This window comes from Anguilla rostrata, chromosome 18 (genome assembly GCF_018555375.3).
Source record: "Anguilla rostrata isolate EN2019 chromosome 18, ASM1855537v3, whole genome shotgun sequence".
Taxonomy (NCBI): Eukaryota; Metazoa; Chordata; class Actinopteri; order Anguilliformes; family Anguillidae; genus Anguilla; species Anguilla rostrata.
The window spans coordinates 9,658,731-9,675,220 of NC_057950.1; the positions used below are offsets into that span (position 1 = coordinate 9,658,731).

The 16,490-nt window shown below is 48.1% G+C and overlaps 1 protein-coding gene across 5 annotated transcripts in view; it reads right to left on the reverse strand.

Moving 5' to 3' along the window:
• The window catches only part of cpeb3 (cytoplasmic polyadenylation element binding protein 3), a 40,042-nt gene that overhangs the window by 20,812 nt on the left and 2,740 nt on the right, over positions 1-16,490 (reverse strand). For all 5 annotated transcript variants that reach the window (XM_064318095.1, XM_064318094.1, XM_064318096.1 and 2 more), the window contains exons 2-3: positions 15,444-16,315; positions 8,295-8,379 (exon numbers count right to left, since the gene is read on the reverse strand). In XM_064318095.1, the coding sequence (XP_064174165.1) occupies positions 8,295-8,379; positions 15,444-16,315 (957 nt within the window). The remainder of the gene's footprint in view (positions 1-8,294; positions 8,380-15,443; positions 16,316-16,490) is intronic.

Here is a 16,490-nt window from a genome sequence, read left to right on the forward strand (position 1 = left end):
TTTGTCCAACAGGCAATTATAGCACTCATGTGAAATAGCCTGCCAGGACAGACTGCACTTTCAGGGGTCTGGTTGAGTTTGGGGTGAGCTGTGGTACTGGGTCACTATCAGACAGTGCTCACTAACAGAAGGTCTTTCACATAGAAATACATTACAATAGAACGGCTCTACTCATTACAATCAACAATGCATGTGTGCACTGCAAGAGCCAAGCGGCTGTGTTTGAAAGGGACATAATTGGAAGCTTTGTTCAAATTCAAATGAAATCCTTTATCTGTATGCAGTTTTTGGGTAAGCTTTCTCTGTTTTTATGTCAATCCACACAAATCTAGCCAAACTTGGAACCAATCCTACATGTCTGTGGCTATTCACTTCTGGAACACCTTAATGGAAGGTTCTGAGATAAAAAAACAAACAAAAAAAAACATCACCACCTCCTGACCCAGTGCTCCACACTTCCTGTCATCGTCAATTATACAATTTAAAACTATAACTGTGAAACCACAGAGAATGGTAGACCATGGTGGTCATACATCATGCAGGAATCCAGGAGGAAAGGCGAGGAGAAAATGCTGGAAAGTTTTTAAAAGGTATTGTTACAAATACATATATTTTTAATGTGCTGTTTCTCCTTGTAATATCTTTTAACTGAGCTGCCCTCTTGGCCAGGTCTCCCTTGTAAATGAGATTCTGTCACAATGGGACTCTCTATAAATAAATAAATTTTTCTCTGGCTCACTTAAATCCACTCGGTTTGCAGCTTATTAGTGTGCATTCTTTCCTTTATGTGCAGAATGACATGCACAGAAACTCACAAACACAAAATGTGTCCATTAGCTCGATTTAAAACAAATCACTCACAATTCTGCTTAGTGCTCTGCACAGTTCATTTCTCCAGGCCTTTGTAATCCATAAAAATTAACTGAAATTTGAACGTGAAACGCATTCACTTAAACTGGCATCACTGGGTGTAGCATCAGTGAGGCGAAGGTGAATAACAGGTTTAATTCAGTAAGCCCGAGATACTGAACTGAGGTGTCATTTCACAATCCTAAAGAAAACCTCACAGTCGAAATATCCAACAGACAACGAGGACATCTGCGCTTGGTGTGAAAAAGGCACATGTTTCAACACGGCCTCCATGGTCTTAAACTCAACAGATAAGTCTCTATGGAAAGAGAGAGGGAGGGGGGGAGAAAGAGAGAGAGACAGAGAGAGAGAGAGTGAGACAGACAGAGAGAGACTGGGAGGGGGGGGAGAGAGGGAGGTAGAGAGACAGAAAGAGAGAGAGAGACAGAGAGAGAGAGAGAGAGAGAGACAGAGAGACAGAGAGACAGAGAGAGAGAAAGAGAGCGAGAGAGAGGGCACAGAGTGTCTTACAGTTTACCCTGGTGCCTCTATATATAGCGTCTAATGTGAGAAACACAGAGTCTGTGTTGTAAGAGGTGTGCAGATTGCGACACGGCGCTTCAGACGGGGCTTCAGATGGGGCTTCAGACGGGGCTTCTGCGGGGCTGTGGCGTCGAAAGCGAAAACCGAGAGTCTGACAAAAGGGCCTCGGACCCAACGGACAAACAGACGACGGCAGATGTGCTTTTCGCACGCGTGCGAACGCGCGCTCAACCGCGGGCCCGCCCACACCACACACGTCCACTCGCTGCCCAACTACCCACAATCCCCGGCGCCGTGCTACACTGAAGTGAGGGGCTTTGTCTGCAAGCCCTCAATTATTCCAAAGAGAAGTGAAATGTTAATAAGAAAATCTGCTGTCAGGGCTTTGTTTTGTATGCATGAGTGCAGGCTGCCATTAGCATTAATGCTTTTCCATTCAGCTTTTTGTACTGTTGCCCCAGCAAAATATTAAAATGAGGAAACGTATAAATATATCAGCATATGATGATACACAAAATGTATGTACAAAATATAATATGACAAAATATGACGGAAAATGACAAATAATTTCTATTACCAGAGTTTTTGTCTGTACTTGATAGAAAGATTCTGGTTCTACTGACCTCCCCCAACACTCCAACTCTCCCTGAACTCCCCCGCCCCCTCACCCCCCCCCACCCACCCCATCCCTACTCCTGAAAATAGCACTGGGCATGTGCCATTTGCCACTCTGGTTCCGGGGTGGAATGAGACGCAGGCGTAGGCACAGGCACAGACGCAGGCGCAGGCGCAGACGCTCTGCAAACGTCTGCATCGCAGCACAGGTGACATATCCTGCCCCACGCATCTAATTACATGCCCAGGAAAAAAAAAAAAAAATGAAGGGTGAGAAACATAAATCCCTGCTTGAGCCTACTGCTCCAAAACGAAGACCACTGAGCCAGAGTGACCAGGCTCAGGGGCTACGTCTGTCTTTCAGCGACAAAAATAGCACGCAGGGCTCCAGCGAAGCGCCCGTTCAGCCTGCTGAGTCTCATATTAAATCATGCCTCTAACTGACATTTCTGTTTTCAAACCAAATCAACCCCCTCCATGATACTCCCCCTCCCCCTTCTCCACCCCCTGCGCAGAGTCCTTGGCCGTCCCAGAGGAACACGGGCGTGTGGGTGTGGGGGGGGGGGGTCAGAGAGCGCGTGTAATCTAGCCCCGAATCTGCAAATCTGAGGTGCCAAGGCCTGGGAGACGGCAACGTGACGGTCCTGTCACCACGGCGAGCGGGCAAGCGAGCGAGCGAGCGGGTCAGGCTGTCCGCTGCGTTTACTGCAGGGTCCGGCGCCTACGGTCAGAAATCTGCTCGGGCATATTCCACACACTCTGTACTTAAATACAGATACACGTGCAGTAGACACATGTGCAGTACAGCCCAGAAACTTCTATACTGAGCCGATATTTGCGGACCATCTCAATTGGTAATCAAGGACGACGTGCCCAATGTAGAGGACCTTAATATATATATATACACATTTTTTTGGTTAAACACTGACACATGAGCACGCCTCCTTTTTCGAAAATAATTACTAGCATACATTGTCTTTATAAATTAATCACAGCAGATAAATCATTGTAGATTTTCACCCCTCTGATCCGATCCAGAGTTCATCACTCTTCTCCGCCCCCGCCTCCGACCCCCCCTCTAATCGAATGCAGCCTACGACGACACAACTTGATCTGCATTGACAGCCTGCAGAAGGCCTGCATATGGAGTTTGGGACTCGTTTTTTTTTCTTTCTTTCTTTCTTTCTCCGGGGAAACGAACAATGTGAGTTTGAAACGCGGTTCGACAGTACGCAAGCTCAAGGAGTGAACGTCACGTCAGTGTGTGTAGCAGGCTAACGGCACTAGCAAGCAGTGAGTGTAAGCCTGGGGCTCCCAGACTAAGTCCTGGTGGAGCACCGTTGTATGCTGCTGTTCATTCCAACCACAGCTGCAATACCAAAATTAAAACAAGCTCTTAATTATTCTTCTGTATGCTAATAACCATCTTTTCTTTAATGATAATAAGTCGTTTAAGCCAAGCAGCCTCAGGAGTGCTTTTGCAAAGCTGCATCGTGGCAATTTCCACACAGAGAAAGATCCGCTTTCATTCCGGCTCAAGCGTTCGCTGTACTGGCCACCATAACGGTGATACATTCATTTTCTCCCCCCTCTAAAATCGGCATCTGCATTGGTCACGGAAATCCCACACCGGTCGGGCTCTAATGTACAGTTCATCTTTTAGCCTCGAAGGTGTTCAATTTAGAAATGTAGTCCTTTCATATCAGCCATTACATATATAGATCAAACAAATACACAAACCAATCTGTTCCTACCGTGAAAACAGCAGCAGCACATAGGTCCATATCCAGATCATGGATCCGTATTATAATAACTGGGAAATAACTGGGACCTAACAATATCTTAAACCGCTTGATTGAAGAAATAAAAAACTCAAATGAGCAAGAGAAGCTACAATATAATCAGCACGTGGCGGCCATGTCTTTAAGTTCACCGCCGAAGATGCCCACCACATAATCATCATTCATTTGAGCGTGACAGGGCTCTATGCAAACATTACCCTAACAACACAAGTGGCTGCTTAGCTGAGAAGCGTAGGAGCACACTAATGCATCCCGATTAGCAGATGCGCTCCTAAATTATTTTTCCAGTTAGCACATATCAATTTTCAGGAGCAAATGCTCCCAAAACGGGAGCTCTGCGGAGCCCTGCATGAATTGTCCGAAAAATGAACTCATCCATACATTCGATCACTCATTCTGTCAATTTGCTTAGTCATTCACTTGTTCATTCATTCCGAGAAACTTTCCACAGGAGAGAGCGGGTCGGGAGAGACAGTGGTGTTTTTCACAGGGAAAGCACGAGACACGGGAATTCATAACCCGCTGGCTGTGAGCGCGGAGGCCTGACCCCTGACCTCCACAGCTGCCCTGGGAAAGGCTCAGGAGGAATGGAGGATTATGGGAAGAGGCGGCAGAGGGAATGAGCTTAGTGCTGCTCTGGGGCCTACTTCTGCTGCTTCGACAAGACGATCAGAAAAATAAAATAAAACCTCTGTTGCCCGTCTGTTGAGTTTGGACGTGACCCCTGGCTGACCCCGGTGAGTGAAGTGAGAGTGAGAGAGCTGGCCGACTTCCTGCCGTTCGGCTGTTTTTATTCCTCAAACACAGGCCTGTATGCAATAAGAGCAGAGCAGAGACAGAAGCACCTGCACCTGCCTGTTTCACCACTGCGGTGACTATCAGTGATCACTGCTGTAATTCAGCCCTGTGTGGATGCAGAAGCACGGATGCACACACACATACCTGCATGAGCACGCGCACACACACACATGCGCACGCACGGACACACGCACGGACACACGCACACACACACTTTGGCAGAGGAATAAAACAGAGGCATTCAGCAAGCACATTTGCATGCAGATTGACTGTGCACACACTGCAGTCTTCTCTGGCCTGCACAGCAAGAGAGACAGTATTGTTGGTGAGGGACTCCGATCAGGAAAGCAAACAGAAAAAGGCTTAGCACCACCTCATTACAGCCGACAAGTTGTTTTGCAATACTTTAACTTTCAAAATGCGGCATCATATAACTTCATAAAACGTGGAAAAAAGAAGGACCCTTCATGAAATATACGTGAAACTGAAATGCACCCAATAATCCACAAACACCCGCACAGCTCTTCCAACAGGTCACAAAAACAAGTCTGTTACACAAGTGACTTGAGAATGACATATGAGAGAGAAGCCCTCCCCTACTCACTGTGTGCGCGTGTGTGTGTCTGTGAATGTGTGTGTATGCGTGCGTGTGTGTGCATGTCTGTTTGTATGTGTGTGTCTGTGTGCGTGTGTGTTTGTGTGCGTGTGTGTGTGTGCACGTGTGATTGTATGTGTGTGCGTGTGCATGTGCTTGTGTGTTTGTATGTGTGTGTGTGCGTATGCGTGTGTGTGTGTGTGTGTGTATGCGTGTGTGTGTGCGTATGCGTGTGCCTATGCGTGCGTGTTTGTATGTGTGCGTGCGTGTGAGACAGTGGCTAGAAGCACAGAGCTGCAGCAGAAGCAGTGGCCTGCCGGGGTGTTTGGGGAGGGGACGTGCAGAGAGGGCTCTAACTCCCCGCCCCTCAGCACAGCTGACCCACTTTAGGGACTCGGTGCGTTCCAGGGGCTCAGAGTAAAAGAGCCGTTTGTTCACGACGCCCTCCCCTTCAAAACAGAACGCAAACACCCCACACATTCCATTCCCCTCCGATTAATGTGCGTTCAGGAGTTAGAGATGATCACAAGGATGAAACCGACCCCTAATCAAACCCCCCCACCTCCCCCCCCCTACACGTGTTCCTCACCGCCTCCAAAAAACGCACCCCCCCCTCCTCTCCCCAGGCCTCCACCCTAGCTGTATCCTCTTCAAACGCCGGCAGAAAGCAAACAAGGAGCGTTGCGGGCTCGCCCTCCGACTGGGAAGCGAAACGCCGCGTCTCGCCTCTCCACACGGTCCGCACCTCTCTCTCAGCGCCGGGCCAACCCCGAGCCGGGCCCCATCGCGGGCCACACCCAGTGCCGGGCCCCATCGCGGGCCACACCCAGCCCGCGGAACGGCCGCTCGGGTCGGATTAACCTGTTTCGCTCTGACACGCAGGCGACAAACGCCTGCGGAGGCATTCCGGGCTTCTCCGGCACGAGAGCGGCGACGGTCTGACCACAGGCCCGGCGTCTCACGTGCCGAGAGAGCGCTTTAACCACCGCCGCAGGACCTGCGCCGATGACTCTATGGCTTTATGATCCCCCTGAATGAGGACATGTTCCCGAGGCCGGCGGTGCTGCAGGAGCCGGGGGGAAATGAAAGGGGAACGGCGAGCGCGTCGGACGTGTTGTTTTTCGGCGTGACTCCGCCCACGTGCTCCGGGGCCCTGACGCGAGGAGGAATGGGCTCGCCGCGTCCTACGCCCCTGCATTTCCCCGGGACCCGGACTGTTTACGCAGACTCGGCGGGGAACGCCCCCCCCCCCCGGCAGGGCGATTTACAGCCAGGAGGGAAAATATTCCAGAGATTCCGTTCCCTCCAAACCCCCCCCCCCCACCGATCGCCGTCGCTTCAGCACTTGCTCACAGGCTAAAGCTGATGGCCGGCATCAGAGGGGAGAGCGACCTCGCGGAAAAGCAACCAGTCGGCCATTTCTCTATTATAGAAAACGAACCCCCTTACAGAAAAGTAAGTAAGTAACTCCAATGATAAAAATCTGGCTACAGGTTTTCTTTTTTTTTTGTTTCCACCGCCCCCCCAAACCCCCCCACCATCCCAATTTGAACCTCAATCCCAAAAACCTAAATTACAATATGTGGGTCACTTTTCCATCAGGGTAGAGGGTCACGTTTTAATAATAGAAAAGTGACCCAGGTAGCTTTTGGCTGGGGTCAGATTTCCACATGACACTGGATCGGAGCAGATCCATCAGTAATGGTGCCAGGCACAGGGCTCGTACACGCCCTGGGGGGGGGGGGGCACCTCCTGCCCCTGCAAGAGCCGCAGGGGCAGCAAGCGCACGGTGCTACTCAGAGCCGTCAACCAATTAAAGAGCTTATTTACGAAGTTCATTAAGACTCGACATCACTCGAATTTCCTGGGTCTAATTTGTTGCTGACTTCTGGGTAAAAAGTAAAGGCAGCAGATCCAGTGGCTCTCCTGGGCCAGGGATAGCCTGCGCTTCCATAATCAGGCCATTCACGTACACCTGCTCCAACATCCCTACAGGAAGAGCTGTCAACGTGCCAGACGCAGTGCTCCTACACAGGGATGAGAACAGAATTCAGAAATCCGTAGCGGTCCGTGCCATTCCAGGTTTTGCGAGACGCCCAGCGGTGTGTAACTCTAGATAGAGCGATGATGAGTGCAGCAGTTAAACCCCGAAGGTAAAGGAGGAGAGAAACGGAAATATCATTTACCCTTAGCCGTGTGGCCCACGTCACCCCGAGAGCCGAGCAATACGGCTTTTCGGGGTTAATGCCGAGAAAGTTTGCCGAACGGTTTGACGGTGCTCTGCCTTACACTCCTCTGAAAACCTGTTTTCCTTGAAACTGCATCGTTTCATCTTTTCGTCGAAACTGCGAGTTTCGCCGGGGATCGTGTCTCTCTCTTCCTCTCCTTGTTTGGCAGCTGTTTCTCTGCCCCCGATGCGTACGAAGGGGAGCTCAGCTTTGATGACTCATTTATCTGCGCCGAAGTCACGCCGCGTCAATCTTTAGCACATCTGCACCCCGGCCCCGACAGCGCCAGCCTTCAAAACACGCAACACCTTTCACTTCCTATGATCTCACACAAACGCGAGAGCGTGCATGAGCACACACACACACACACACACACACACACACACACACACACACACACACACACACACACACACACACACACACACACACACACAAAGTGCTACATGTACAGACAACACACAAAAATATGCATGTGCATCCATCCACGTGTGCACACATACATAATGTGTCCGGGCAAACAAAATAAATACATGCAGTGGAATTTAAAAAATGTTCCCACCAAATCTCTAATCAAATCCAACAACGAAACATCTCTGGCTTTGGGTGGAAATGATTAAGAACAGAAAACACACAACGCTGACATATGAGAACACCTGTTCAAGATTTTGCAGGTCAGGGCTAGCAATTCAAAAGGATTTATAGTTTCATAAATTAAATATTATATCTAAAATACAAAAAAAACCTGTTGAATTGGATGAAGCCAAAAATACAGGAAATAAATGTGAGCATTGCTAACCTGCAAAATGATTCTTTCCTAAATGACCAGATGAAGAGCTTGCCCAGCAGCTGGGTGCTGCTTACCTTTGTCGTGGTCAGTCCGTATCATATCCATTAAGGAGTTCTCCAGAGAGTGCAAGCTAAATGCATCGAAGGGCCGACTGCGGTCCTGCAAACGAAAAAGGTCAAAGGTCAGAGTTCAGCAGGGTTGTCATAACAACAACACTCCCAGGGAGACAAAGTTGTTTTACAAAGTGGTCTGCCCAACAAAATCTGGCCCTGAGCGTGTCTGTGTGTGTGTGTGTGTGTGTGTGTGTGTGTAAAAACAGCTTTGTCCTCCCTCAGGGAGACAACAGTTTTTTTCAGTGTCACACATCCAAATGCTACAATGAAAACACTACACAACAATAAATACACCAATAGAGCAGCACACAGTTCAGTGTTAGACCAAGAACAGTACAATCTATCATTGCTACTGCTGCAAGACTATGAGACTGACATTTTGAAGATATTTTGAACTGTTAAATACAAGCACTTATCATAAAAAGGCTAATTTTCCTCCCCATTCGTAACACATCAAAGGTTAAAAAAATGAGACGAATAACTAATATCTCTGAACTGACAGATGGTGCACATCGATTATGGAGGAACATTGGAGCGTTTGGGATGTTTATGGTCATGTTGTTATGACTCTTGTGTAGATAAACATGTCATCCTTAAAGAAGTGCCTCAGATTCTCTGTGCAGTGGAGAGCCTTGAAAGATTGTGCGTGTGCTCGCACACGTCTGTTATGTGCTGTGTACGTGTGAGCGTGTGTACGTGACTATGAGGGTACATCTTTTGTGCCATGTCAGGGTGGGAAGGCTTGTTTACGTGTGCATGCCTGCGTCTGTGCGCGTGCTGTGTACAGGGGACATCTTCATGTCACCAGCAGATGTATGAGCAAGCTTGGATCACGTCTTTGAACATCTGACCTGAAACTTAAGACAGTACCCCAGTGCTGCTCAGATCATGGACAGACATTATAGAGCAACCACGGTGTGAGAAAAGATGGCTAACCCCTGTGTGCTTTGCCTGGCTCCACCAACCTTTACCTAACACAGAGTCTAAGCACCGCCCCCCCAAACTCACACACACACTCCTGTGCCCATTTAACACACATGTCCACCCTGTGCAATATCACCATTTCCTTTTCTGCTATGAAAAAGAAAAGCCCACTTTCGACTGAGGTGCCCCTGCACACACAATCCCAGTAAACAACCATCAATCACACTGCGTTTGACACAAACGTTCGATTTCAGCCCTCAAGTCCAAGCTGGTGACTGTAAATCACAGGAGAGCTGAGCAGACGGCAGCAGGGGCAGGTTTCTCCTCCAAAAAACCAGGGCTCACCTCACCCCCCTCCCCTTCCCTTCCCCTCCCACTCCCCATCCCCCTCCCCCAACCCCACACCAGCCTGGCTCAGCCAGTGTCGGCTGGACGTCGCGCTTCAACAGGCCCGCCAAGAAAACCCGCTGCTTTTCCGAATGGCCGTACGGCAGGCCGCGCCCAGCTGAACGGAACGCACGGTGGGGGGGCGGAGCCAAGTGGGCCATCGCCGTCGGCAGCGAGCGGCAGAGAGGGCCGGGCCGGCCGGGAGCCGCCGCCGCCGGGGGGGCACATTGTTTGCACACCAGCGCTATTGTAGTGCTTTCGGCTGAGCATTCAAAAGCCTTATTCCCCCCCCCCCCACCCCCCGCAGGGCCGCCCTGCCGCTGTCGCCCTGATAAAAATCTGCCCACTTTGTACAAACGGCGAACATTTAAAACGCTGAGCTCTTGGTTTGGTCTGCCCAGGCCCGTCTGCACGCCGCCGCCCTGCTGACTGCAGCACAGGACGTCTTTAAACACAAAGGGCCGGGAGAGATAGGCCCGGGCAATAAAACCCCGCGTCTGCGGCGGTCAGGAAGTCCTCACGTGCGCGCCGTAAAACTTTATTTACCGTCACCGTCCACCAAAATGGAGTGAGCTTGCGTCTCAGATAACGGCCTTTGACAGGGAGCTGCTTTTGTGTTTTGGGCAATAAATTATCCCCCAAACAGCAGAGAATGCTTATATATACACTGCAGACTTTGCAATGACCTCACCCGCCCCAAACTCTACCCCAATAAAACGGATTCCATAATACAGGTATGAAAGACGCTTTATGTGAAAACGTCACGGTCCAAGATATTTAAAACAGACTGAACGTAAACCAAACGGTCAAAGAAACGTCTCTTCAAAAGATGGCCATTCATCTGTTTCGCAGAATAAGCTAATGATGTACAGGTGGTATTTTTTTTTTTTTATTAAACCAGTGTGAGTTTTCAGGGAACGCCAGCAGTTGCTAATGGAAAACTCTTCTCGTTTATAAGAAATGGGTTTTCCTTTAAGCAAAATTAAAAATCAATGTGCAGTAAGCCTAGCTACTCTCAGAGAAATTGTGTTCCTACTATGAGCTGTAGGAACACCATCTACTTCTATAATTTCACTCGGGCAAAAACTGTATCATTTTTTCCAGTGTTATCAAAACTTGCAGTTGATCACAACTTCAATGGCTCTCACGCGAAGCTGTCAATAATCCACACCTACAGACAAATCTATGAGAAAACCACACGACACCAGGCGCCAGTAATAGAGTCTACAAGTCAAAATGAGGCCTTCAACCGGCCCTCAAGAGCACAAACTCTTAGCTCGGTGGAGATCGGCCAGTGCTAAGAGATGCCACATCTACGGCTGACAGACAAAACATGCAAACGCTAACATTTGCATCCCCGACAGCTGCGTTCAAGAGGCGGTCGCTGTGAAACATCCAGCATATTCCATTTACATATTTAATTTCATTTACATGACAAAGCTCCACTGGCTGAGCGGCTCGCCGGTCGCCAGCTGAAACGCAGGCGCAGGAGCGACGGGGCCGGAGAGACGCCGCGGAAGATTCGCCGCTCGTCATCGCGAGCGTCCGACCACGAAGAGTTTCGGAGGGATTAGCGTGTGACGCTGACGCACTTTTGAGATCAGAAACGGGCCCAACGAAACGTACAGGAGAGCCAAACCCAGAGTTCCAAACATTCCTGACAGACAAACGCCTATCCTGCACAGACGTCAGCGCAACAGCACACACACAAAAAAAAAAAAAAAAAAAACACCCCACCATACTCTCATCTGACAGGGCGGAGAACGCGGCCTAATAAATAAAAGGTTACTTCGAGGGAAAGGCAAACATTGCAATTGACCGAATACACTGTTACACAAACAGAACCAGGCCATCAATCAGTGAGTGGCAGAATTGTTCAGAGAGCCGTAACCGCGATATCGCGTCTCCTGTCTTTCCTCCATTTCACCGCAGTAAGCAGATCTCCCCGCGCTCAGCCGCATGCGCTAGGTTGACCTTGTATCCACGCGATGAATAGGGAGAAGGAGAGAGACTCTTATCTCCAGCATACGATATTCAGTGTCAACCGGGCTGGAATTTCATCATCCACCGCTGTCGCCACCAACCAGTCTTTTTTCTTTTCTTTTTTTCTTTTTGACTGAGCAAGCCCAAACCTTGCGAAGCCTAACCACACCAGAGCCATTACACCATCATAAAGGAGCACGTCTAGTATTGATTTGTTGAAAGAGCAACCAATCTAAGAGAGTATTTTCCCCCACTGTTGGGAGAAAAACTTGAACCTCCAGCCACTTCTGACAGAAGAACTTGTTTACAAGATACAAAAGCTGGATGATTCCTGTCATATTATTGCACGTGCGATCGTAGGTGTTTGGTGCAATAGTGCACATGAATCAAACTTTATTTAGTAAGTGGTGCTCAGCCAATCGCCGCATAACAGAGGAAACTCTAGAACGCAGGATGCTTTGAGCTCTAAATGCCCCCATGTTAAACCTCTCAACACTTTCTGTGAAAAAGGAACTTGAAGCTGAAGGCACAGGTGCTCTGGGGGACAGGTTCGGATGCAGCAGGTGCAATCACCCAGATAGATGGTGGGCAACAGTGACCCTACCACGGGGCAACTAGGGTACTTGATGCCCTTCAGTCAAGAGAACTGAAATCAGCAGGTCAATTACCTCAAAGCAACATCTGGTTATCTAATCACATGACATTTCTCAACATTTTAATTTTGTCCATTGAGTCCAATGAATATTTTTGGCTGCAAATCATAATGTTCATGCCTCAAAGGCTGTTCGATAAAAAAATAAGAAATTCTTAAGGAGTGTCCAATTATGCGCAAGAGCGAGAACGCACACAGGCATTTAAAATGGTGCTTCATTTGCATCCAGCTGGCATCAGCGTCTCACACTGAAACAAACAGCAGGCAGAGGGAGCATTTTTAGATATAAACTGCTTTTCAAGCCCATATTTGCATATGATGAAAATGTACCAGAAAGATAAGTGGGTTCTCACCATTTGATGCAAGCACGGTGTGTTTTACACAAGATGTTATGAGGTGTTTTTTTTCCCCTTTTTAAAAGTACAAAGGCTTAGTCGCTCAACTAATGGCATGTGACAGGCAATTCCTTCTAGCAATTTGGGACCATGTGTCAAATGATGTTTGAAGACCATAATGAACTCTCCTGCTACTTCAAAGTGGGTTCAGTAAAGGGACAGCATTTCACCAGCTGTACAAGCAGGCTCTGGGTGGATATCGCACCCTACAAGCAAAATCTCACTCCTTACCAGTTAGCAAAAAACCAAAACATTTAAAAAAAAAAAGATCATTACTTAAATATGACCGAGATGTGCCTAATTTGGCTTCTGTCATGCTAGAGAAGCTGTGTCATCGCACTCGCACACTAGCGTAAGGTTCAACAGCTGAGGAACGCAACGAGCAAAAAACAGCAGAGGAGCAGCAGACTAAGGCGAAGAGTGCGTCATTTTACGCATTATCGCGCTCGCTGTGTTTTTCCCCTGCAGCGATCGGTCGCCCCGTCTGACGGATAAGGCGCTTCAGACAGACAGTGGACCTTGGTGCATAAATGGCGTGTGGCAATCGGAGCAGCCGTACGCTATTGCACCACCGTGGTCCGTTGCTGTGTTTTGTAACAGTGACCCGTTTCTGCATTCCGGGCGCTGCCTCCCTGAGCACTGCTGGGAAGTCTCTCAACGCTTCTTTTTTAATTTATTTATTTTTTTAACACAAGCCGTTATTGCGCAGATCCCAGGTCCGCCCGTTTTTATTTTTTTTGTCTGTCAGTGACAACGCCCAACTCCCCCCGATTGAAATTGGGGTGTAAGCTGTGTGTGATGGAACTGGGGCCCCGGTTTTAAAAAAATAATTTAATTCACCCCCTGGGCAACCACATTAAAACCTGCCCACCACTTTTTTTACCCAACTTGGAATTCACCTGTCTGCATATCAGAGAGGTACTCAAAATATAGTACCCACCATTGGATTTGCCCGTTTTAGAGCAGACAATGAAGGGAGGGAGGCAGGGAGAGAGGGAGAGAAAGAGAGCAGAGAGAGAGAGAGAGAGAGAGAGAGAGAGATAAACAGGGGACAGCTCACAGAAAGAATGCTGATATAAAACATTGCATGCTTCAAGCTCAACTGGGCCTACATGTGGAAAATGTAGGCGCAGTTGAGCTTGAATGTGGCGTGCACCCGATTGAGCTTATACAAAAACATCCAACCATGTATTTGCCTGCGTAATCATCCAAGCTACTTACAGAAACAGCACATGTATCCATGTACCATAATCAAAGTACAATTAAACATAATTTTGGGAAGGAGCCCTTGAATTCACCGTGAAATGTCCTTTGTCCATGAGCCCCCCCCCCCCCCCTATTCTGACCACCTTCATATGCCTACAGAGTGGGTGAAATCAATGTCTTGTTAGTCAGTTGATGGACGTTGTTGGGAAAGGGCAGTTCGATGTTTTTCTAAATAAATGTGTCAATTGATAAACCAATCGAAATATTCAGTAGTTATTCATATAGGTGTAATGTCATGACAGCAGGCAATATGCCAATCTCCTGGAACCTTCAGGAGTGCGGCACAAGTTACGCCCCCTCGCCAGACATGAACCAATAGCATACGAGCAACGTGCCCTTTAAACATCCCAGTGTGAGCTGGCAAAATAATGAGCACACGGAACTTAACCCTTCAACGTCAGGTGGTAAAGCTATACATACACACATACATTTATAAAATCGGGGTCTTAAAATAAGCCTCTTTCCCGTAAAAAATTAAATGAAATTTGCACACCCCCAATAATACAAATGCACGCATTCCAGTGAATCACACAGTGTAAAATGGTGGCAGCTGACCTCATATTGAATATTCACATTAACCGCTGCGTTTGGCGTATTACACAGCCAGTTAAAATATCTTAATATCAATATTATAATCCATACTGTAATATTTTTATACATTTACTAAATCGAATGAACAAAAAAACGGATGTCTAAATTGTATTACTGTAATATGCATCCATCCAAATCCTCCTCTGCTGATTAAAAAGTTTAATAACTGACAGTATTGCACATACTGTTAAAAGAATACATTGATTGTATTTTTACAGCAAAAAGCTATGTAGAGACTCTAAGACTCCATTGAAATATGGCTCTGAAGGTCACGTCCTACACCAGCGAATTTCAGCGCGATCAAATAATTGTGTAAATTATTAGAACATTAGAAACATTATTTTCCTAAAACGCTTAATTTAAATAGAAAATAAAAACATAACCTAATGTACAGGTGGAATCTTTAAACCAGTTCTAAGAAGAGATACTTAGCGTTATAGCTACAAAAAACAGAGCGAAATGTCAACTGCAGTGTCGACGGTTTCGTAGAAAGGGGTCTGGTAACTTGATAAATTAACGAAAAAACGCTTCAAATTCATGGAGAGCAACTGCGCATAAGCTATTTACATGACTAGCGACCATAGCACTTGACTGTTACATTATATATATCGAATTGGCTTACGTTGGCAAGGTACGTGTAGCCTACACCAGCTTATCAAACAGCCTACACAGGTAGCATATGATAACCAGCAAACAATATTTGCTGCTGTTTCTATTGTAAGCTTAATGTTTCGTCAATTACCTAGGCTATAAGTGACCAAAACACTACATATCTGGCATATAGGCTAATGTCAGATAGCCTATGTGTTTTCATTCGAAAATATTGTTACTGCGCCCATTCCAAAATGTTGGAGGTAGGAAAATGTTGTCTAGGCTATAAGGTAATCACAGAACAGCACACCCCAAGGTTACCTGAAAAGGCAGCATATTGTTGCTGTTGTCCGTTCTAAAGGCGTTGTCCTCCATCCAGGATTTCGGAGTGAGGGGACCAGCTCGAGGGAATTTCGGTGGGGCGATGACGTTGCTGGAATAGGGCTTTTTCATCGGGGAGATGGGGTTGAGGGGAGACGGCACCCCGACGCCGACACCCACACCAACACCGACACCCACAGCTCTCCGCGGGTCCCTGCCTGCCTGGAGCCCGCTCCAGGGATTGGAGGCTGTGCTCCAAGCGGCGTTATGGTGATTATTCCATGCTGACGAGGAGGCAGAGGACGAGGAAGCCTTGCTGTTCATGACAGTCTGATGACTGTACGCGTTTCTCTGGGGGAAAGGGGCTTGGTTGGGACTGACGGGCGACCTCCTTTGCTGCGGCGGCTGCTGCTGTTGCTGCGGTGGCTGCTGCTGTTGGTGCTGCGACTGTGCCAAGCCAATTTGGGGAGAGAAGTTGCCCCCGAAAACTGGGTTTACGTGGTGGGGGAAATTCTGAAAAAGCATTGTCCCATTCACCGAGGGTATCCCTTGAAAAAAGCTATCGTCCACGGTGTTCGTGGTCCCAGTAGACCAAGTGCTCCCAAAGGAAGGGGACAAGGACGTGCCGCCGGGTTCCTGCGGCTGGTGGAAACTCAAACCCGGGAGGATGGGAGACTCCATTTGGGCTTTCTCTTTGCTGTTTTGCGCCGGGGCTGCTTGACTGATCACGCTCGTCGGGTTCTCCTCCGATGCGGGCGGTTCCGATGAAGGGGTCGGTGTTGAAGGGGGATCTACGTTCGTTGGATCTTGCTGCTGTGGAGGCTGCGCTTTGCTTTTGTCCATCAGTAAGTCATCCTGCATGGTTTGCTCAGCTGCAACGGGGAAAAACAGAGACGAGTTATTATTCAGGATATCATAAACCACACTCGCCGGGCTGTTACGGTATTTCGCCAAACGGAACGCTGGAACACGGTTATTATTGCTACCGCTAGTGTCGCTGGGGCTAGCCGATTGCAGGGCGAATCCGTAATCACCCATTTAGCAGAA